The sequence below is a fragment of the Polyodon spathula genome, chromosome 2 (assembly GCF_017654505.1).
Source record: "Polyodon spathula isolate WHYD16114869_AA chromosome 2, ASM1765450v1, whole genome shotgun sequence".
NCBI lineage: Eukaryota > Metazoa > Chordata > Actinopteri > Acipenseriformes > Polyodontidae > Polyodon > Polyodon spathula.
In genome coordinates this window covers 17,532,152-17,556,672 of record NC_054535.1, presented here as the reverse complement: position 1 = coordinate 17,556,672, position 24,521 = coordinate 17,532,152, and the positions used below count along the sequence as shown (strand labels likewise).

At 36.8% G+C, this 24,521-nt stretch overlaps 1 protein-coding gene across 7 annotated transcripts in view; it reads left to right on the top strand.

Moving 5' to 3' along the window:
- Positions 1–24,521, top strand: part of LOC121330903 (fibroblast growth factor receptor 3-like) — a 52,565-nt gene that overhangs the window by 8,911 nt on the left and 19,133 nt on the right. For 4 of the 7 annotated variants that reach the window (XM_041277864.1, XM_041277856.1, XM_041277891.1 and 1 more), the window contains exons 3-4: positions 15,478–15,741; positions 18,383–18,442. In XM_041277864.1, coding sequence (XP_041133798.1) covers positions 15,478–15,741; positions 18,383–18,442 — 324 coding nt within the window. The remainder of the gene's footprint in view (positions 1–15,477; positions 15,742–18,382; positions 18,443–24,521) is intronic. The other 3 variants (XM_041277899.1, XM_041277882.1, XM_041277909.1) reach the window with 1 other exon arrangement.

Here is a 24,521-nt window from a genome sequence, read left to right as displayed (position 1 = left end):
AGGAACCTTGGAATAGTGCCCCTTTCTGTTTATGTGAAGCACCGTGAAGAGTTATTTTACTGGTAGCAGAACAAGGTCAAATTTGCTCTTAATCTCTATCTGATGACAATCTCTCTCCATCAACAGGTAAGTGAAGCTTGCCAGTTTGCAGATGCCAAAGTATTGTAATCTCCTATTTGTAATCAGTGGAAGGTAATCTATATCCCACTCAGTATAGAGAAACACAGATGGAGATTTAGCGGGAGCGTGCAGTGGGGGGGAGCAATGCTGAGTTATTTTACAAATAATTGTGGGGTTTACTTTAAATGCATGTACTGTATTTAGACATGGCAGAACATTAAGAAAGCTAGATGGCACACACAACCTCATTTGTAACCCTTTCCCAATCTTACATCATTGCAGTCGTAGAGTAAATCACCTCTCTAATTTTAGCAAGGTTGTGAAACAGTTACTGAAGTAACACTGGCCACCTACTGCTGTCTCCAAACTTCACATTCTTCATCTGTTAATCTGTGATCTGGAGCAGGGAAAAGATAGCTGGTTGACGGGTGATTGATAACTTGCAGAGTTTGGCTTATAATAGAAAAGGTGGCAGTTTCCAAGGTGGAGATAGTATAAACATGGTGACAGCACGCTAGTTTAATGATGGCAGTGCACTAGCTTCATGCGCCATACTGAATCCGCTTCGTTTAATTAGAAAACACAAGGCAGTAAAATGGCCAGTGATTTTAAGAAAGGCAACTGTGTTGCTAAGTGTTAAAAAAAAATAAGGTTACAGAGTGTAATTGAAATATTTCACTCTATACAAGGTGCAGTCAGAGGCCCCTTTTGAAGCTATTAAATTATTTTTAGTTCAGTCGATGGCAATTTTATAGTTAAGAGGTACAAAATAAAACTGAATCGTGTCTGCAGGTTTGTAAAATTTATTATTATTATTATTATTATTATTATTATTATTTATTTATTTATTTATTTATTTATTTATTCATTTATTTTTTTATTTATTTTTTTAAGGACATTGTTTGAAGAATAAGAAAAGGCACAGCCCTGTAAATTTGCTTTACAGAGGCCCTGGGTGACTTTGTGTGTGTGTGTATGTATTTGTTTGTTTGTGCATGTGTGTGTGCACGTGTGGTTTAAGAGGAGAGGACACCCCCCACACACACTTCTTTAACACTATAAATCACACCAGGGGTTGTTGTGTCATTAAAGGAGCTGTAATAAAACACCAGATTCTGAATGTAACTCACTATGGCTCATTTTTCACAGCCCAAATGAGCTGATTTATGGGGAGACTGCTCAGCCCTGGTCATGTGGCCTCTGCTGATGTTTGCTTTTTTAAAAAGTGAAAGCGATGTGCTCTACTTTTTACCTGAAGTGCCATTTGCCATTGTATTGTTTCTGGAATAAGCATAAACAAAACAAGCAAAGTAAGCGTAAACATCAAAATTATGAAATCTCTGTCTGCAATTCTTAATAACAAAAGATTAACCCTTAACGAGATAAAAGCAAAAACTGAACTTATGTATGTCAAGTTAAACAGACATGCCTCTTTATTGAGCGTTTTTTTTTTCAATAATGTGTGCTAACAAAATGTCCGAACCACGTTTCATCACACTTGAATAAACTCCTCTGTAGATGTGTTGTAAGAATATCGGTATCACCCCTGCATACAGTTGCTGTATTTGTGAAGGTATGATTTCTGAACCCAACATCATGTTGTCTTAAACAGGCACTTGTTTGTAAAGTGTGGCTCTTTGAATGTGTATTTGTGGATTAGAGTTATTATCATTACATTTTAATTAGTGTAGAATGTCTCATGCATTGAACAAAGCCTAATTTGAAATGTAATCACAAAGCACGTTTGATGTTTGTATGTAATTTATATTAATTATATTCAACACCCACCACTTATTGTAGACTGTTTTATCAAGCGTTGTCAGCACGTCCTGGGTTTTATAACCCCCTCCACTGAAGTGAAAGTCCAGTATACTGTCAAAGTATAAACTAAGTCATTAATGAGTTTAAATTTCCTCGATGCCTCATACTGAAGCGTTCTTTCATTAGTATGTGGGGTCCTTGTTGGGAGTTCAAAAGGACAGGCAATTGAAATGCCTCTAAGCAGAGACAGAAGTTACGTTAAAACATTAGCTTTACCATAAAAAAAGAAAATACATTACTAGAGCAAAAGGCTGGGGCGATTTCCTCTAACAGCACTTGGTCTGCAGGGAACGCCTTGCCCTTTCAACCAGGAGTGATAGGATTTTTTCGTAGGTGTGTCTCTGCTCTCCGTTCCTTAACAAGCCCACTGTCAGCTATTGCATTTGTTTGCCCAACCTGTAGTGTTCACTCCTTTTAAACAAATCCATCCCATTGGAGCGTGTATATTAGCAGCGAACGATATCTCACAGGAGGTGTCCTCTGTGACCACAACTTTGAGACATCTCCACAGGGAGGTGTTCTGCTCTTGGCAGGAAGAAGGCAGATGGCGGATTGTGGGCTGAATAAAATCCAAATTGAACACAAGGGGCCTCATCTGGACTTCACTTCTCCTCCTCCTCCCCCCGTTCTCTGACTCTTACTCTCATTCTCGTGGCTTGCTGCAGAGTGAACAATATACATTTTCTTTTTTTTTATGAATGAAAGTAGGGAGGCAGGGCAGAGCTGAATGTGAATGTCATTCACATGCAGACCTGTAGTTGATTGGGGGAGCTGAATAAAGCCTGTTTTGTGTTCTTTTTTTATTTCTCACGTGCACGGTCTGAACATTTTAGGCAGCGCAAGAATAGGTAATCTCTATACAAGGAGAACCTTCCATTCCTAATTATTGTTATTGTTCAAATCAGGTGGGCACTATAGATAGCAGAGTTCTCTCTCTCTCTCTCTCTCTCTCTCTCTCTCTGTCTCTCAGTTCCTCTGCAAGACCTTTTGAAGGAGAAACCATCATTGACATTTGTTTGTCTACAGTTGCTTGTTTTATTTCTTGAGTTGTTATTTATTGCCAGGAGAAAAAAAAACTCTTTGAGTTACAGTATCCCATTTCCCATGGTCTTCTTTTCTCAGAGGCAGGACTGGCCAGAAAGGTATGTTCTCATACTTACTACTAACTGCATTTGTTAACAAGATACTGGTTACCTGTAATACCTTGTTTTCACAAATTACTGACAGTCAGATTCTGTCTGATATTATCTCTGACACAACTCCAGACTAGACTTATATCAGAGTAGCCTCTGTTTCATTAAGTGTTCAATATCAGAGATGATTTCCTTAGTTATCAATGGTTCAGGAGAACACCTTGACACAACTATGGTTGAGTGGTGTGTAAGGTGCTTTAGAGACAGGTGTCAATGGACTTTAAGAGTAAGCCTGCATAGGTGGCTTCTGATGTCTTCAAATAGACTGTTTTGAAGGCAAAATGGCATTGGATTATTGTATTTCTTGTTATGAAAATACATTGCTTATATGTTTAACTCCAGTTCGTGCTTAGAAATAATTTGATTTCATGCATACAGCTAGTCTGTCTTTGGTAGGTGTTTTTTAAAAATGAGAGGAAATGAGTCAATAATATGATTTGTTTATCTCTTAGTTGATTTATCATTATCAGGGTGTTGCAGATAATATATGAGCTTTTAACATGATCATTACAGAGAGTAAATAGCCTCAGATTAACCAGGAGTCTCCTGGAGCGTTGAACAGAGTAGCCAGTACATTTGAGCCGGCATTAATTAAATATAGCAGGGGAAATAAACTCCCAAATGCATATCAAAAACTAAAAACAACAACAAAAAATCCATTAATGTTGTGCGAGGGAAGGTCTTGGTTTTTTAATACAAAGGACATCATTTTGCTGTTTGTGCCGAGGGTCTGAACAGACTAACCCTCTGCAGCATTCCTACAAGTCTACAAATGGAAAGAACTATAGTGGAACTGCAGAGCTCAAGCCTGTGGAGGGTCCCATCACTGCGGATCCCTGTAGAGAAGCTTTTGATATGACTTTCTACTGCTGATCTGTTTTCACCGCTAAACTGCTGTCACTCAATGAGCTTTTCATTATTCTATTTTTCCGTGCCATTTTTGTCAAAGAAATGAAAGACTTTGCCTGAAATTGAAATGTGTGTCAGCTGGTGGTGTCAAGATTAGAAGTGTTTACTGAAGTGTAAGCTGGGGAAAGCAATTGCGGGAGAGTTTGCTTATCTGAAGTGTAAGCTGGGGAAAGCAATTAGTTTCCCTATCTTTAAGTTTTCATCTTCTGTACAAATGGAATTGTAAATTAACATTTAAATATTTAGAGGTGGTTATAAATATTTTAACCGTTAGATAATTTTTTATAAATAGGAAATAATAATAAAAAAATAAAACTTTTTCGGGCTCTGGATGAGTTTATTTTAAAATTTGTTTGAATTTAATTGTCAGTTGACCATAAAATATAAGATAATAAAGGAACTAGAAATAAAAAGAAATAAACACTATAAATAAAAATTCAGGACTGTAAAAGGACTGTAATAAAGGTAACAATAGAGGGAGTTAAGACTCGTGTAAATGATGGAAAGTCACGTAGAGTTAAACTTCAGCAATTTTGTGTACTTAAACAAACTTACAGAGACGCAGAATTAACAAACTACTCATAAAACAAAAAATGGTTAGAGACTATCAGAACTTTGCTTTGGGCAGACCCTGCACTGCCATGAGAAGAAGAGAAGGAACCAGGGCTTGATTCATTCCTTAGTCAGAAGGTGAGATAGACTCTTGTATTTGTTGGATATTTTTATTAAATAGCAATGCCTGCACTACATTCAAGTACTTTATTTTTTATTTTTTTTAACTCCCAGGCAATAGTCCTCCCTTTTGATTTAGTTATATTAGCTTAAAGAAAATCAAGAACGTCAATGCTTGCACTCAGAGATAAGCTCACATCTATATACCAGAGGGTGCAGTGTGGTGCCTTTAAAAATATATATTTATTGACAGCAGCTAAAACTACTGCATGACCCAGTAAAATGCTAGATATTTGCATTCCGAACCAGTCTGTTTTTACTCTTTCTGATTGGCTCACCTTTGGTGACAACTTTGGAACGTTAGCATCAGGCAGTGGGTGGGGCATTGTTTGGTTAATGTCTTTCATCATTTCTAACACAGTATATGTTTTTGTTTGTTTTTTTGTTTGTTTATTTGTGGTTGTTACTTCTACTTCCTAACTAGAAATGCCAGTAATTACATTATACAGATACTGTAATAGGAAAACTGAGCAAAATGCAAGAGAAATGGCAAGACCTATATTTTTTTTTTTTTCCAGGAGACTCTTACAATGTGGTGCCTATATGAAACTAGGACACTCGTTGTTGGAATGACAATTAATGCTGACTTAATGTAGACACGATTGCAGACCTTTGTTTGGCTAAAGACAGACACTTTTAGTTTTGGTTATATCTATATTGTTTGTAAATTTGTAACTATCTTTAGTCCTGTGCCCCTAGAGAATGCAGCGTAACACGGACAACACACAAAACCCCTTTTCTTGCTCTTGCTGTGACAATCTTTTTTTTTTTTTTTTTTTTTTTTTTTGCAATCTTTTGATAGTGTGCTCTGTTAGGACGGCTGGGATTATAGACTTTGTTCAGAGGTATTTACATCCGGTTAAGGCGAGTTAAATAGAGATTAGGGCAAACACACTAAATGAGAGCAATCCAAATGGGATAGGATTAAGAATCTGCATAGCTGTGAAACACTGTGGAGCATTCATCTGAATGTCAGGTGGTCCTAGCTCACTGACTGCGCAAGCGTTAGTTTTGTTTATTTTATTCACTTTGTACCCACAGGGCCAGCACAGGTACATCTCAATAGTGTAAGCACTAATACAACAAGAGACCTAAGTAGACTGTACTCACTAAAATAACAACACAACAATTATTAGATATCCAAGTAATATCAGTATACATACAATACACAAATATATTAAAAGATGAAGATATGTATGTTTATGTTTAAATTTCATTACAACTAAAACAAGTTCACCTCAAACGCAAATGACACTGAACAGCAGTTTTAAACCCGGAGATGCTTGACAGTGACACAGTGGAATCCGGAAGGGCATTCCAGAACACCAAGGCTGTGCCAAAGAAAGAATAATGACACATCTGAAGAGATAAGGACTGATTGTCAGAGCAGCTCTGTGGGGACTCTCAACCCAGGCCTTTACGAGCACAGCCTGACATAGAGGTAGAACACAATGAATGTAGAACCTTGTAGAAATGAACAAGGAAATGTCTTAGTTACTGTGGACAACTGGTGTGGGTAACAACTTCTGGAATGGAATATGTGTGTGTGTGTGTAACTTTCCATTCATTGCGAGTTGTGTACATTTACTAAAAGTTCATTTATATGTGTGTCATTGTACAGAAAACCATTAAAGCTGTGCAAAAGTGGTCTGTTACTGCATAATTACAAAAAGCAATGTCATTTAGCGATGCTTTTTTAAAACACATGTTGTTATAAGGAGTAGCAGATTGTGATTAGGATAATGAAAGTGTGCCTGCATGGTAATTTGAATAACCTCACAGACAGAACAGAAGCATAATTGCCGCTGATGTAAATCCTTTTTTAGTGCAGTGATTCGTATCACAGAAGAACTAAACTTTGTTAATAGCCCGTAAGACTAATTTTGTTTCTGCTGCTCACATTGTCTTCTTGGTCTAACTTTCTTTTATTTTTTTATTTGCAGAATCACTGTGGAAAACAAGGCAATTTTGTTTAGTTCCTCTGTAATTCTCAGTTCAAACTTGTCTAGCTCAATATAAAAAATAAAAACACATTTAAAGTAGCTGCCCCTTTCCAAAACACTGAATAAGTAAAATAGTCCTGACACATTAACTGCAGTGGATACCCTATCTGAACTGCTAAACCAGTTTCTTTTAAATAAGGTAACAGCTAATTACTGTAATTTGTGTGTAATTGCATAATTTAAATAACAACAATGGATTTAATATTACACAATAGCCCCTATTTATAAGGGCTTTTTACTACAGAGTGCAATTTGCAGTGTTAGTCTGAAAATAACACTGGTATTTTACAAAGCTAGTACAAAACCACCATTATATATATATATATATATATATATATATATATATATATATATATATATATATATATATATATATATATATATAATTTGTCAATAGTTCTCTACTGGTGCATAGAAAATGTGACAAGGGGCAGATTTTTTTAATACTATTTACCTAGTCCTGGTTGCACCTTAACTTTAGCAAAACACTTTTTTTTTTGTTTTTTTTTGTAAATATTACCAAACTACAAAAGATCCCAGATCTAAAGGGCAGACCTCAAAACCCCATACATGGTCTTTGCATAATAATGGCTAGCTAAGGTCATGCTGTGTTTTTTAAAGGTCAAAATCTTTCACATAAGACTGCTTTAAAGACTGCTTACAACAGGGCATGTGAAACTGATTTCATTAAACAGCTAGGTGACTTTTAGTTAGGTGTCCAAGTTCTGTTTCATGCTTTATTAATGACTTGTTTTTGTCTCACACATGAAGTGCTTTGTAAGTCTTGTTGTTGTTGTTTCTTCCTTTTAAACACAAAAAATTGACATCTCAATTGAAAGCAGCCTCGTGATTTCAGGAGGGGGTGGCAAGTGGGTTCTGCTGCATCCACTGCATTGTCCAGCTGGGGAGAGTAGAGGCACAATCAGTCAAGTGGTTTGCCCAGAGGTCATGTATTGGGTCAGTGGCTGAGCTGGGATTACAGCTGTCATCTTGGATGCATGTTCATTAGTGTGTCAGCTCTCTTTGGCTCTCTCTGAGTCTGAGCTCCTCAGCAATGTTGGTTCACTTTCAGCAGAGATCTGAAGAGAACAGGGGGGGAATACTCTTACTCACTAAGGCAGAATTTGTAGTTTTATATTTGACTCGATGGCATGCTGTTTAGCCTGTACCAATGTAGTGTTAAAACTGAAATCTTGATTCGTACTATGTGAATCAGTAAAACTGAAACCCTGATACGTACTTTGTGAATCAGTAAAATTGAAACCCTGATACATACTGTGTGAATCAGTAGCTGCTCTTCTAGTAGGAAACTATGTGTTAGTACCATAACCTGCTCAAGTAAGCTGGGACCATTACAGTTTTTAAGTCAAGACTGAAAACATACTTTTATAAAATGGCATTTTTGTTGTAGTGGGTTTTAACGTAACCTTCGTATTACATTATTATGTGTGTGTGTGTGTGTGTGTGTGTGTGTGTGTGTGTGTGTGTGTGTGTGTGTGTATATATATATATATATATATACACACACACACGCACATTTTTTATTGTACTGTTTAAATATGTTAGTTAAATGGTATGATTGTAGTAGACGTGTAATATGTTTAAAAAATGTAAGTCAAAACCAATTGTTCCAAACCGAAATCTCCAGGACCTCTTTGATTACAAAAATAGTTGTCTGCATCTCTCTTTCTTCAAATAGGCAGGTGTCGTTGTTCATGTACTGACCTTGGCACCACTGAAGATGAATCGAATGTGCCAGGACTGGCGATAGCCTCGCACACGCAGCCTCTCAGCAGCTTACAATCACAAGCTCCTCGCTTCCAGCCACCTCTGCGTCCTTCGCAGCGCGGCTAAGTGGCTGATAACATTGGTGAACACTGAACAAGATAACTGGCAGCCCGCTCCTTGTGCTGATTTTGGACTGCACTTGGAAGGCCACAGGAAATGGGATGGTAAAGGCAAGATGCCATGTTAGCTCCTTGTTTACGGCAGGATGCTGTTTCAAGAAATCTTTAAGGAGGCATGTGTAGTAATTTGTACAAGTGTGCAGACAGATGACAACATGCAGGATGCCTGCCTCTGGGCTTTAGTGTCTCTTTCAGGGCAACAGATAAGCACCTGCCAGTTCTGCCAGAAGTGAATGAAGATCTTACTTTGAAGGAACATCTCGTGAAAACCAAGCTTGTTTTTATTATTGCTGAATGCTTGTACACAGTTCAGTCTCCAGGTCTGAAGCAATCAAGTCACTTGACTTCTAGTAGTAGTAGCATTGCACTTATAACCCTGAAATGGGAACGCGGAGGTCCTGTTTTTGAAATTCAAGGCTGTATTTCAGCCTTTTTAGGTGTGGTCACCGTTACAGTGAGAGCTAGCACTCAATGGTTTTCTGTCTGTGTATAAATAAAAGAATGGATGGATTGTAATCAGTTTAGTTGCCGTGCTGGCAAATTACTTTAAATGTACCGTAAGTGCCACCATAGACCTTAAAATTAACTTATCTACAGTGAACAAGTAAAATGTGTGTGTAATTGCATAACATTTATAACTAAGATTATATAGCATGGTGTCATGGATGGTCATGTGGGTGGTGACGTCAGACCAGGAAACGAAACAACAACACAGGATGGTACGGCCAAACGGCTCGTATTTAATAATAAACAAAAATAAACATACAGTTGAAACAAAAGACATCAAAAGAAATGGGCTCATTGGCCAAAGCAAAATAACACACACACTTACAATTATTGTCAAAACGAGTACCTTTGTTCTCTGTAATACGATGGCATTCGCGCTCTCTTTCTCTATAGTTTCTCCTCTTAACTCCCTAGCGCTAAGCCCAGAGTGGGTCTTTTATACTGTGGCTGGAGCCTTAATTACCCATTTAAACAACTGCCTTATTAAGGCTCCAGCCACATTCCCACAGGCTTTATTGGGATAGAGATTAAATCCCATCCCCGCCAGCTACACTTTATGAGGCCGGCTTTTTCACCGGTCTCGAACAACAAATAATGTCGGAAGGCATTCGTCCATCCACACAAAAATATAATTTATATCTATTAATAATAATAATAAAAGGGACAGGCCTAGAGCTCTTAGTTTTCATTTTTTGATCACGTGTTGTCCCCTTTTTTTTCTTTTTTTTTTTAGCTGACTTCAGTTAAAGTGTTGATTGTGAAACAAGTTCATTTTAGTTTTTTTCTCCCATAACTTGATTTTGACTGTGATTCTGTTTCATTCATAATGTCCAAAAAAAGACAGCTCTTTATTTTTAATTCATGCAAACGGCAAGTGAAGTTAAATTGATTTAATTAAATTGTAATTAAGAAGAAACTATTATTTGCAAAACAGGTTAGAACATTTTTGCAACGAGTCATTAAAATTTTAAATCCGGGAAAAGCAATTCAACTGAGCTCACTTTTTGTGTTCGGTTTGAATTAAATATAAGGAGCTGCCTTTTCTTTTTTTTTCATTGATAATGTAAAAAAAAAAAAAGTTCTACAATCAAGGCTTTTCCAAGAGTTTAATTAAGAAATGGAGTCGGATCACTATAACTTTAAAGGGACTTCACGTGACCAACAATAAAAACCGAAAATGAACAGCTCTACCCACGCCAAACAAAAACTTGCTCAAGTTGTTACATCAATTCTTTACTGAATGCCATAAGGAGAATCTGCTGACTGCTGAGGCGTGTTTTCAGACAGGCTAGCTTGTATCTCCTCAAGTCTGATCCAGGAGGATATTCAGTTGAAAATATGCGATTCGTTTCATAATGACATTTGTTGCTCACCTTGTAGAGTGCAGTGTGCAAACGATTTGGTCTCCACGAAGCGAACAAGCGCTTAATTCAAAATTATGAAATTAACTTTCAACTGCACTTCCGGCCTTCACTCAGAGGTTTTTCCCTCCATATTTAGAGGTTTTTATTCCTTACTCAGGGATATCTGGAGGTCAGAATTGAACAAAGGTTTTTTTAAAAGGTGAATATGGATTTTTAAGAGGTTTTTTTTTTTAATTTAAATACCTCAAGTTCATAATTAATTCAAGCCCTCCCATTGCAAACATGGCAGTTGTGGCTGGAATGTGAAATATCATGTGCCAATGTAAGAAAACGCCGCAACCCCAGGAGAAAACTTACAACGTTATAAAGCCTAGGAAACTGCACTCGCTAGACATACACTGTTCTAGCTCCGCTTTAGAGCTTGAAAGCTCTTGAGAGAAGGAGGTGTTCGCAATGGCTCCACCGCTAAGCACAAATACTCACCAGCGTGGGATGTTAAGGAGGCTTTCAAAAGTGAATTCAAAGTATTGACAACATCTAGTTTCAGACACCTTAGTCTTTAAAACTACTGTATTTCAAATGAAAATCTTATCAACCTGCTGTATTTGAATTAAACATATGTTTGAATTATGATTATTATGTTCATGATACGGCTGAAATTTTCAGTCTTTCAAAAACTTTTAAGTTCTTCACAATTTTTTTTTTTTTTTTTTTTTTTGATTTTCAACTTTTATAATCCGGTTGTGCAAAACCTTTATTAAATACAGGCCTTATGTTTTATCACATGCTTATCTAAATAATTAATAATTGTTAATATGGGTAGTTTTATTGCAGTACTAATGCATTTATTTATGCTATAACCTCATGTAACTCCAGTCATACTCTTAACAATAAATCAGTTATGATTTTCTTCAGGTTTTATTTTTGATGTTTACTCATTTTTCACAAAATGTGTATATTCTTCTCAGTAATCACCAAAGTAAGAGCATTTTTACAGCCAATCACAGTATTTTGATAATTTCATATTTCAGTTTGTTTATTTAAAAAAAAAAAAAAAACAACCTTGGAATGCTCAATATTAGCCCTTTTCCATTATTTCATATCAGTGTTATAAAAGTAGAAATCTGGAGGGTTTCAGTCCAAATGTAGAAGGTTTTTTTTTTTTTTTTTCAAACTTGTAGAGTTTTTTTTTTTTTTTTTTTTTTTTGTTTTGTTTTGTTTGTTTGTTTTTTTTTTCATGATCTGGCAACACTAGTCAAAGGTCATCAAGTGACGAGATGTCCTTGCAGTGAACATGCAGGCTCAAAGAAACCGGAGAGAGCGAAGGGGAGAAAAAAAAGAATAATAAACATGGATGAATACAGAGAACACAAATAATAAACTTGTGTTTATTTTTAGTTTTTCTCTTGTGTTTTTGTTTATTATTCTTTCTTCACTTGATTCGAGGCACAAAGGGTGCGTCACCCAGCATTTCACTGCCCAGGAGTCACGGTTTGGCCACCTCTGTTATGTGGGATACATTAATATTAGTTTGTCTTCAAGTATTATTTAATGAAAACTAATTTAGAATGATAGGAAGCTTAAAAAACAAGTTTGGCCAGGGTTCAGATCGGTGAGTTTTTAGGGCTGCTGTCATTCACTGGATCGTACGCTCTCTTATCACTGGAGAATCCAGCTGCTTAAAAAGGGGAAGGGGGGAGGGTATATCAGTGTGTCAATAATTTAGCAGCCAAACCGCAGGGACCTCAAACTAGCTGTTTCCTTAATACGGTTCTATAACATTTAATTAAGAAGGTTTGGTGACAGGGGCAGGGGCGGCCCCCTATACCCCCCCGACTGTGAAGGGGGACCACTGAGCTTCTTCCCTGGTGTTGAGTAGCTGCCTGATTATCACTCACATCATTTATCTGCAAGTTTGTAAGGGTGCTTAACGGGCTTCTGTCAGCCTGCGACTCTGCATCTTTGAAAGCGTTTTTGCCTCTGTGTGTGGATTTGGCTCTTAATGTGTGAGTGTTTGTTATGTATACCTTTATGGGCCTCACTGGGAAAAAAAAAAAACAGTATTTCTGGGAACAAGACAATAGTATGTTCCTAATCTTTTCCTCATGGACCACTAAAGGTCCATTTTGGGATGTTGTTGTGGTTATTTTATTTATGTATTTTATAAATTACTTATTGAAATCTGGTGATGCACACAGAACAATTACCACAAACCCTTTCAAATATCAGTAGTGGCCATTTAAAAACAAAAAAAATTGGTCCCAGAATGTGTGCAATAATTAAAGGGCTTTAACTTGGTTGCTTGAGTGAAATCGCTAGACATTATGTATATACATTTCATCAACTCCTTCAGCACAAGACAACCCTACTAATGAAATGGTTTCAGTGTCTTACATGGAAGTACAAAGTCATACAAAATATATAGAGCTGCATGACTGATTTCTGTTAGAGGTCTACACAGTGTTTAAGTGTTGTATTGCTGTTGAAATTCACATGTTTATTTGTTTTAGCCAATCCCAGTGCTCTGGTCCAACAGGGACTGGTGAGTTTTAAGCACAAGATAATGGTTGGGACCGATGTTATGTCACTGGCATGTATCTAACCCCTAGAGCTACTGTACTGCATATTAGTCTGTTTTTCATCAAAGTGAACACAAACTGATTCAACGTCTTGCCTGAAAAAGAATGCATGGACATTTTTGGTGCTTTACTGGGCAAGCTTCATTAGTGACAAACAAATAACAAAATGCTGCACAGTTTTCTTAAAAAAATAGAGTTCCAACATGTGACTGATTTCTATTTCCATAAGTCCATTCTGGTGTTCAGACTGGCAAACCTTGTTTGTAGGAGAAGAGAGTAAGGTTTTTTCTTTCCACCATGGACCAGCTTGAACAAACTGAAGCTGGTCTGTATGAGTAAACGTGTCATTATGTAGGTCTGAAGGTAATATGTAACTCTGAGTGATAGATTGCTAGGGGCTCATTCACTGTTTTTTTATAATGTTGGGTGTAACAGTGACACATTCCAAGAACACTTTACCTTATTTTTCAGAAGGAAAAAAAGAAAGTAGTTTCTTTCCTTCATTTATCCGTGTGTGTGTGCATGCATGTACAGTTTGTATATAGGTTATCCAAAAGTGTTATTTGCAATTTGGTCATGATGATGATGAAGAAAAATTGGCAGCATTCCTAACAGTTGCACAGGGGAAACCAAATATTTTCAAATAGCCTTAGAGCAGTCAACATTGCCTCAACTAAGACTCAGATTAGCGATAGCTTCCATTCTCAGGGGACTGAAATTCCACATTGCCGGCACTGCATAACCAGAAGATTTCATACCAGAGTTTGTTCGTACTCCAGGGACAGAAAATTGGCCCATAACTTGAATTGGTAGAATATAAGCCTTGAAGCAGGATGGAAAAATAGCCAGTATTATTAAAAGTATATTACAAGTATAATCATATACAATTTGTATTAGTTACTTCAAACATTTTATAACTGCTGTTGTCTGTGAATGGGTAACCGATCTGCCCTGTAATGCCACTAGCAGTTAGAAACTCATCTTGCCAAGAATAGTCCTACTAGGATTAATAGTGCGTCAGTTCAACCACTGAGACATAGCAATTTGCTTAGCTTCCTTGTGCTTGCCTGAGTCACACCCTGGCTTTGAAGTACAAGAAGTGCTGTACCCGACTGGGAATCACTGACTCCGTAAATAAATAAATCAATGAATACACAAATAAACACACTGCATTACACACATTTTTTGGTCTCAAAGTCATTTGTTTTTGAGAATATTGGTAGGTACTGTAGAACTATGCACTGTGCTTCCAGTTTTCTACTAGAAGAACACGCTATGGTACTGAAATTGAAGTCGTCCCTTTTGATACATGCAACAAAAGCTTAATTAAATACCATTTCAAGGCTAAACATTTGCAGCCATGGGTAGAATAGACTGTAGAGAGTGTTTGTCTGAGTTTATCGGTAAGTTATAACATATAATTTATATTGTGTCCCACAAGGCTGGATTGTCTCATTTTAGGGTTCATTTAGAAGTGCATGTTTAGTTGAGATTGCGTTTTCAAGGGTGAGCCTTTACATTCATCATTGACCACTGCGAAGCTATCAGAAATGACTAATGAGAAGGTGCCCATGGTTGTAGTCTCCACAATGCCCGCCTGTTTTCAGTCAAACATCAACATTAGATGCTTTCTTTTTCTTTTTTTTTTTTAATTACAGTAAACATAAATATTTGAGAAACATCTGATTTTTTTGTACCGCCTTTCAAGACCATGTTTAACATTGCTGAAGCAAACACGTTTCAGAAGCTGCTTTCTTTCACACGCCAGTAGATGTGTGGACTGGAGCCTTGTTGCTTTTGCCCCGGGTATATTCCTTTTTCTTAGAGGAGTTTTGGTCATTTGAAACTTCATCTATGTTGTCTCGATATTTACTTAAAAACGATACTCGCTAAACCTTCCATGTGGTTTCTTTTTTTCTGATATATGTCGTAAAGCAATCACTTATTTCATTAGGGCAATAAAAGTTCAACTAAAAGTACATCATCACCATACGCACACGCGCTCACAGCCATACAGCCGTTTAATGGTAGAGCCTCTTTGGAAACAAATATGCCATTCTCACAGTGCTACCCTGTTTGCAGGGTAGCTCTGTATAAACTGCTTGCATTTTTCGTTCCATACTGAGAGAATACAGAATACCTTGTTATGAATTTAAATTCAAATCCAGTTCACAGCACCCACTGAAGGAACCTCCCTGAAAGTGGTCTTCATAGACAAGGGGTTCTTCTGTTATACAGGTCTGAGTGTCAATTAAAATAGTAAATGCGGTAATTCCAGTTTCCCTTTCCACAGATTTATAACATCACTTTTTTTTTTCTTTTTTTTTTTTTGTTACTTCTAGATTATTTGTCGAGCAAAACCGTGTTTCTGGAGGAGTTTGTGCTGGGAAGTGGCGACACCCTCGAGCTGTCCTGCAACACGCAAGGCTCCTCCCTGTCTGTCGTCTGGTTCAAGGATGGTGTTGGAGTCATTCCAAGCAACAGGACTCGTGTCGGGGCAAGACAGCTCAAAATCATCAATGTCTCGTATGAAGACTCGGGGGTTTACACCTGCAGGCTGGCGCACAGAAACAATGTTCTGAGCAACTTCACTGTCAAAGTAACAGGTGAACTGATTTGATGCCAGATCTTCTTACATGCCTTTCAGTTCCCCTCAATAACATGTTTTGGTCTGCCACCGTTTGGATCAATTGAATTGGCCCACTGTGTGTTTAAAACGAGAATCTGGATTTAGACTGGTTTTAGACTGGATTTACACTGGTTTATTCTTTAAATTTATATTTATCAAAAAACTCTGAATATGTTGGCACATTCAGCCTTAAATCACGTAAAATATATACAAATACTAAAAATACCACAGATCCTCTTAACATTTTACTAGTAATGATTTGGGCTAAATGATTTTCCCTACTATTATCAATAATAATAATAATAATAATAATAATAATAATAATAATAATAATAATAATCTGCTTTCCCAACCATTGTTTGACATTTTATTAATCAGTTGTGTTTGTTGAAGTTATCAATAAAATTAGCACCACTCCATTTATATAGTGCTACTGCTATAGACCCATGTGAATTGAATTAGAGAGACCACTAATGCAGTGAGAGAGTGCCTTGGGGATGTCTCCCAATGCAGTGTGACAGCAGATACTGCCGTCTCCTGCAACTGCTCTATATCACGCCACAGCTTTCTGTAAACCAGTATCCCAGAAGCCATTTGTCTGTCCAACAGCATTATTGTTTATAGTGAAACATGAACAACTAGGAGAGCATCAGATGTTCGGATGCTGCGAAAAGAAATCGTAGCAATCGAAGCTACACGGCAGTAAAATACAGACATATTTGTCTTGTTTGTTTCTTTTCTGTTTTACATTTATGAATTTATAGGTATTTTCTACACAAAGGCTGAGTTCCTTGTTTGAAACTATCTACACATAGATTTTGGTACATACATATATAGATATATATATTATATATATATATATATATATAATATATATATATATCCTTTATATACCTTTACAGGTTACCATACCACAATCAACAGCATGAAAAATATATATGTTCAGTGTCAATTCTGGTGAAGTTTACTTAAAGAATCTTTAGCTTGACCATTTTTCAGCAAATTTAAAGTACCAGCTGAGACCATTATTGACAACTAATTTCAAAGCAATTAGCTGGAAACGCTTTATTATTGAAAACAGATGTGGTGGCAAGGACTAAGAGACTTCATTCATGATTTGGGAATGCTGCCAAAGTAAGTTAGGCTTTACCAACATTGATCAAAGACACCCCGGACTCTAACTTAGGAACAGTTATATGATTTAAAAAGATAATTACATCAGAAATGTACCCATGATGGAAGTTTTAAAAAACAGACATCTATTTGTTTCCACATTTAATATTTCTGTCCAGTTTGTTTTTTGTTTGTTTGTTTTTCCAAGTCTTTTCATGGTGTTTTAGTTAACTCCTGTTAAAGACTGAAGGAACTTATATTTACTGTAACTGGACATGAAAACGAGTATGTCCAACTTGAAGGTATCCACAAGGAAGAGGATGTTTGTTCAGTGAAAAAGCTTTTTCTCCCCTCAGAACAAGCTTGTTTGTTTGTATATTTATTTATTTATTTATTTATTTATTATAAATTAAGTCATCACCAATTTTTTACCCCGGTTTTTCTCCCCAATTTTGTTTGCCCAATTATTATGTGTATCCTTGGCTCACCGCTTTCAACCCCCCCGCCGACCTCAGGAAACGACGGGAACACGTGTCCTCCAAAACGTGCTCCTGCCAATCTGTCATTTTTCGCACTGCGGATCCACAGCGAAGAGTGCCAGAGGACAACACATCTGGCCGCTGCACTGCAGAACCGCAGGTGCCCTAGCGGCCACAGGGGTCGCTGATGCGTGGTGAACCGTGAAATCCCCTGCGGACTTAAGTCCTCCTTCCCGGACGGCGCCCCCTAGGAACCCCCGGTCACGGTCGGCTGTGTCATAGCTTGGATTCGGACCTGCAATCCCCCGGCTATAGGGTGCATCCTGCACCCATAAAGAAAAAAAATATTAAATAAAATTTGTATCTTGTGATAAACAGAAAGATCGAAAAAAAATTGTTACACAATAAATAAAATCCTAGTGAATTTTACATCAATTTTACCATCATAGAGATCTGGCTTTAATTTACACAGTATGAGTAGGATTTCAAAGGCTTGGTCAATTAAAATGTTAAGGTGTATTTATCTCCTGACAGATATTCCTGTTCGCAACATGTTATTATTATTGATAACAAGTCCCTAGTCTGCATTGGGATTGAAATAACAATTGTGTGTGAGATTAAGTTTAGAGGTTTGAAAAGCCAAAGTGGGAACAAATGCTATTGGAAGTCATGTGAGGGAGTATTGTTGCAAGTATTTGATAAGGCACATTCAAGGTATAGCTCCCAGCTAATGTTCCTAAGATTCTAAATCCTGAAAGGTTAAGCAATTACCATTTAAAATGACATTCATCTGGCATTTTGGTAGATTGTGCACAGTGCCACCAATCTGTTAAGACTTGTTGCTAATGATATGCTGTGTGTAAATCTCTACAATGCTATGATCTCAGAGAGATTTGTTATGAGACACAAGCTCAAGCAGACAAGTGTTTCGGCTAGTGCTTTCATCAGTGATCACAACTTTAGAAGCTTTACTCTGTAAATAATTACCTGTTGTAACCACTTTTTTTTTTTCTTTTTTCATCATAGACTCCTTATCTTCAGGAGATGACGAAGACGACGATGAAGAATCAGAAGACTCAGGTAATGGTGTGTTCATTTAACATGTAGTATTTTTTTTATGTCAAAACAGTTTTCCTTGTATTAAGGTTTGTGTTGTGTGTGTGTGTGTGTGTGTGTGTGTGTGTATATATATATATATATATATATAGAGAGAGAGAGAGAGAGAGAGAGAGAGAGAGAGAGAGAGAGAGAGAGAGAGAGAGAGAGAGAGAGAGAGAGAGAGAGAGGGTGCGTAGCAGCAGGATAGTATTGTTGAGTGCTAAGTGATGGATGTTGAGTAAGCTGAGGCTCCTTTGCCTGGAGGGCTCTGTGAAAGGGTGTGAAAGACATAACACACAGGCAGATACATGACTAGGACAAACTGGGGCATGGATCTTATTTTTTTCAGAATAAAATTTTATTAATGAGTTTAGGAGTATACATAAATATAATATAGGAGTAAAACATGTGCAACACTCATAGCAAGTACAATTTAGATAAGGATCTACAACAACAACAAAAAAAACAAAAAGTATGTATATATATATATATATATATATATATATATATATATATATATATATATATATATAAATGTATAGATATAAAATGTAGTAAATATGGACTGGAGAGGAGGGCTATAGTGAAAAGGGGTTGCCCCAAAGGAAGACTATTGTTACCAAAAGAGGGCTATAAAGCCTAAAGCCGCAGGCTGAGGGAGGTACCCTGGAGGTAACAATAGTCTGCAGTACATATTTAATGTATGAATCAGTGAGGCAAGGTTGGATAGTAAATATGACTTTATATATTTTATTTAAATATAGCTGATACAGCATACGTAACTAAATAAATAGCGTAAATTAAGTTTGTGCCGCATAGTTATCAAAGTTTTTTCCTTTGGCGTATAGCTCTCTGTCTGGCTTGCTGACTGCTGCACAATCCAGTTTATATCCCAGCCGTCATATCTGTTTACATCGTCAAGTTTGTTTGAATTTCATAAATCAGCATTTTTCTTTTGTAGTATGTTAATTAATGTATTATCTGTTAAGTCGCATAATCACTATTCACCAGTCATTTAAAGGTAAAGATGAAAGCTCCCCAAGAATTATTTGTTGAGGATCATTTTTTAGGATCTGTTTTTTTTTCTCTCTCAAGCGCTCTTTCACTAACACAGTGTGCTCCTCTACTGTCATGTTGACCTCTGCCCTTTTCTCTTGTTAGGCAGTCATGCTTGACTGTCCATCTGCTCTTTGTATCAGATTTAATTCTACTTGGTTTCACAATTCATTATCTCTGTTTCCGCCACCTTTAACAGGGCAGCAGCAATAACATTAGTGAGGAGCTGTTGAGCGTTCCAGGAAAGGGACAAGGACAGTGAGACACCCCTTCTTGCTCCATAAAGCCCCTATAAAACAAAGTTAAAATCACTCGGGTCCCATGTAAAAACGCCAAACACGATAACATACAGGATCCAGAAAGGATTTTGCTTCCTCCTGATAAATTCACTCTAATTCATCTTTGGAATTTAGAGACACAATAAGTATCAAATAATGAGTAGAGACTAAAGAATTGATATACTGAGATACATAATGGCCTTAACACCAAGACACAATTTTCTCCATTCTTTATGTACAGTAAAAGGTATACTAATGTTTGCCAAATGCAAAACAAAAAACAAAAAAACCTTTGAGCAGCATAATATTATAAACCTATATAATACTCTCCTCGTGACATTTCACTTCTGTCACAGGGCTTTGGCATTTTAAAGAAGGGATTAGTAAAAACTTAAAGCCTTTTTGTGTTTAATGTGCACTAATCCACCTGTAATTAGTTTTCAGAAGCAGGTCCCTGCTAAGCAGGTTGTGGTACATGTGACACAGAAGCTTTGGTAAATGTGAGTAAAGTGCCTCTTTTGCACAAAACTACAAAGGCAGCAGTTACTGTTGACACAATGTGGCATGTCAGAGAATGGTAGACATCTACCATATTAAGACATCTGCCACAGATGTCTTAATATGTATCTTTTGATTTATTGGAGCATAAGTTTTAGTTTCATGCTAATCATCCTTGCTAATTTCACAACATTTGTTGGAATTTTAATTAAAATTATCACATTTATTTCTATCATTTTCAAATGTTTTTGTTTTTTTTCTTATACTTTCTGTAGGTTAAAGGAATGGAAAAAGGTGATTTTCACAGTGGTGATCCTGCCCAGCAATACAAGTAGTATTGCACATAAATTTTTACTCATTATAGTAGTACTGTATGAAAACAAAAAATACCTTACCTGGCACACTAAGTGTGGCTCTTTCATACACTTCAACTGTTTCTCAAGTTCTCAGCTTCCCTCGAAAAAACAAGTAGCTCTCACTGACTTTTTCAAAGCCCCCTGTATATTTCCATCATTAAAATAGTTGGAACACTAACACGTTTTAATCTGTACTTCACTATGCCTCAGTTATGTACAGCTCTGTTTTTTCTGGCTGAACAGCACAAATAAAATGTTAAATTTTTACTGAATCTGCTATTTACATTGTGTCCCAGCAGACTGCACTGTGCCCCTTCAAAGACCCAATGTAATCTCTAATTAAATTTGGCTGTGTACTCACAGGCGTCAGCTAGGCAAATTACACAATTATTCTTGATTCTGTCTGCTGCAAAACTTCATGGTAAGGCCTATTCGTGAAATGGGTCCCAGTACTGCTAATTAGTACCAGTAAATGGCTATGAACTGCATGTTTTTTCAAACTTGCTGATTAATTGGAGCAAGCCTTCTATCAGATGTAAATTACTAATCTAAGTTTTGCAGTTCACCAGAAGTTTGTATTTATTTTTTGTTTTGTTTCTACACCAGAGACCTGTATGCAGGTCGATGAAAGACACTGAAAACAGCAGACCAGTAAACTAGTCTAATTTACTAATATGTATATCTTTGTCTGATTGTATTTCAGTTGAGTTTCTAGAAGGTTGCTTAGCTGGTGTCACGTGTCATGCATGACTGACAGTGATGCAATATGTTGTGTACAACAAAAGTCAGGCAGAGCCGTGATGAGCATCAGGCTTGTTAAGATGTGTCTACCACTTAACTTGCTTGGTGTGTGTCTTAATGTAAGGCAACATACACAAGTTCTGGAGGATGAGCTCATAGCTACTGTTCATGTGGTGAATAACTATTTGTAAATTACTGCTATAAATTTTCTAATGAAGTTCAGTCCACAGAAAAGCATCATGCAATTTAAATCCAGTGAAAGAACAGCCTAGATGAGTGTTAATGTGGCTGAGGCCAAACTACAATACAGCGGGTTACAGCTGCCACGCACACAGTGTTGGCCATCTACCTTCCCAATCTGTATTGTATTGCACATCTAAATAGAATACCTCAGGTATTGAAGTGCTTCTTTAAATACATGTGTTGTCAGTCACACATACCCAAAGGCTAGCAGAATGGAATATCTATGATATTGTTAGCAATTGTTTTATTTCATTTTTTTCCAAAGCTTTAACAAATCCTTGAACTAATAATACATGTCATTTTAAGGTTCAGCGACCATCTGCAAGTGATTTTTTCACTCCTGAACTGCCATACAAAGCTACAGCTGTTTTTAAGAGATCCAGGACGTTTTAACTCTAATCTGTGGCCTGTAGCAGGCAGGGTGCAGTGGAGTTATAACAGTCTTCAGGCATGTTGCCCACTAAGTGAACTGCCAATCTGAAAGAAACTATGACATGTACAAATAAGGGTACCACTAATTTAATAAATATATATATATATATATATATATATATATATATATATATATATATATATATATATATATATATATATATATATATATATATATATATATATATATATATATATATATATTTAGTGTTAAAAATATATATAAATATATAAAACGGACACCCTTCTGTCATAAAAAATCCATCAATTTAGTGAACTTCCAGTCTTTTTTTTGTTATTGTAATCTTTCTTTCCTTCAGCTTATAACCTTTTATTAAATCTCACCATGTTGGCAGTGAGTTGCTGTTCAGAGGTCTTAGGGGAAGACAGTTTTAGGTAGTTTATCATCCTTGCCTTCACGTCACATGGCATAGAAACAACTGATAGTTGATAAATATTTCCCTTTTAAGGGGATCGACAGTGGAAATACCCGGTTCAGCTGCTTTATATTACCTTGCTGCGGCGTCCCTGACACTTTATAAGCAGATACAGCAGTTCAGCTTCTGGCTTTAATGATTCCCTTATTGCAGCCCAATTAAAAGAGAAATGTTTGAACGACACATAAAAAAAATAAAGAAAGACTTACACCACGCAAAACATTACACCACTGTTTTTTTTTTTTGTTTTTTTTGCAGGGGGTGGGTGAGTTGCAGAATGATGATATAGGCACTGCTGTGTAAAACACTTAATCAGTTTCTCGTATAAGCGGTATAAATCCTAAATGTCTGCAGCATACTGTATCAAAGAACACACATTTGCCATCAAATCTAAAGTATTACACAGACATTAAGGTTCACTGCTGCAGCATGTTGTTTAGCAAACAGTTGCGATAGGTGCTCTACAATTTGGTTGTTGCTACGTCTATTTTATTTATAAAAACTTTTTTTTTTCTAGTGGTATCAAAATAGTACTAAAAAGTATATCAGCAATAAAATTACACAGACACTTCAACTAGAAGCCTTCAAATCTTATGATTAATTTCCAAGAGCGACCATCTTGGCATTACCTAGTTTTGGCAGTGAAACTCCACTATTTTTTCTGCGTTTAGGAGTTAAACCAGTATCTGCATGTAAAAAGGGTATGTTACACTGGCTACAGTGTGTGTGAGTGTGTGCACTGTATCTTATTGTGTAATAAATCACGATTCAAAACTAAAATTAGACTCTTTGCCCAGCATACAGGAATTGAAGGTATTTCTATTTATGCCCCAACAAAATAAGCAATAAACCAGAGAAGAAAAGGTCTTTGAGTTTACATTTACTTTCAAGCTTTGAAAGAGATGGCTCTGGGATTGTTGTAGACATGTCTTCACTAACGCAGGTCTGCCCTCTTCGCTGGCTTTATCAAGGAGGCTTCAGAGCTGTGAAAAATTAATTTGTTTTACACTGCTGCCCCCATGCCGGGTGAGAAAGACATCACATGACAGGACAACAATTTCTCAAGCTATGCGGTAGTGTGTGAGTTCTCCTTTCCAGCCCCTCCCAGTGGGGAAAAATGAGACAACTTAATAAAGGTTACCATTGAAAAGAGCATCAAAGAAACAATTTAAAAAAGGACTTTTCACTGCTGTAACTTCTCACCGAAGTGAAATGGAATCACTTAATAATCACTTAATACAGCCCAAATATTTGTAAGCAACAAATGTGGGATTCATGTTTTATTGTTCATTTTACCCCTTAAAATATTATAGAAAGGAGAATTATTTCTGGCTTGGTATACCAGTATACTGTCTAGCCTGGCTTGTAACCAAGGTAACCTAAGAGAATTTGTAGATGTATACAGTTGAGGGACAAGGTGGGACTGTGTGTTGGCAGCACAGAGTACTAAGTGAACAAGGTTGGTTTTATTTCATTCTGCATATCTGGAAAGGAAAATGCATAAAGTGTTGAGGCCCTTGGTCCAAAGTGTTGTCCTTAGAAAACAAACCTCTCATTCTAGCCAAACGAGTGTATGTTATATGTGGTCGCACCCTTCATGGTTCACTTTCAGACTGAATTGTGAATAAACCTTTCGACTTATGAAGAGCTGCTTTAATAGGGTGCTTGTTTTCTTTGCAGTTACTTGGTTTTATACTTGAGCATGCTACTGACACCCTAGCATATGTAGACTCAGGAATAAATTGACTTTTGTTAGTTTAAAAAATGGCAAAAAAAAACATTTTTCGACCAACGCCAATCATTCTCAATGAATGCTTGCACACAGTGGGAGATCTCTCCCCAGACCCTTTGTACAGGTATGTAATTAAAATACCCTTTTCTCCCTTAACGGTAAGCTGATACTTTCCATGTGTACAATCTACAGTAGCATAGAATAGAAGAGCAGAGGCTGGACCTGCCATATATACTACTGTACATATTTTGACCCACTTGCTGTGAGACGAACCTTTGTGAACTGATCCATATT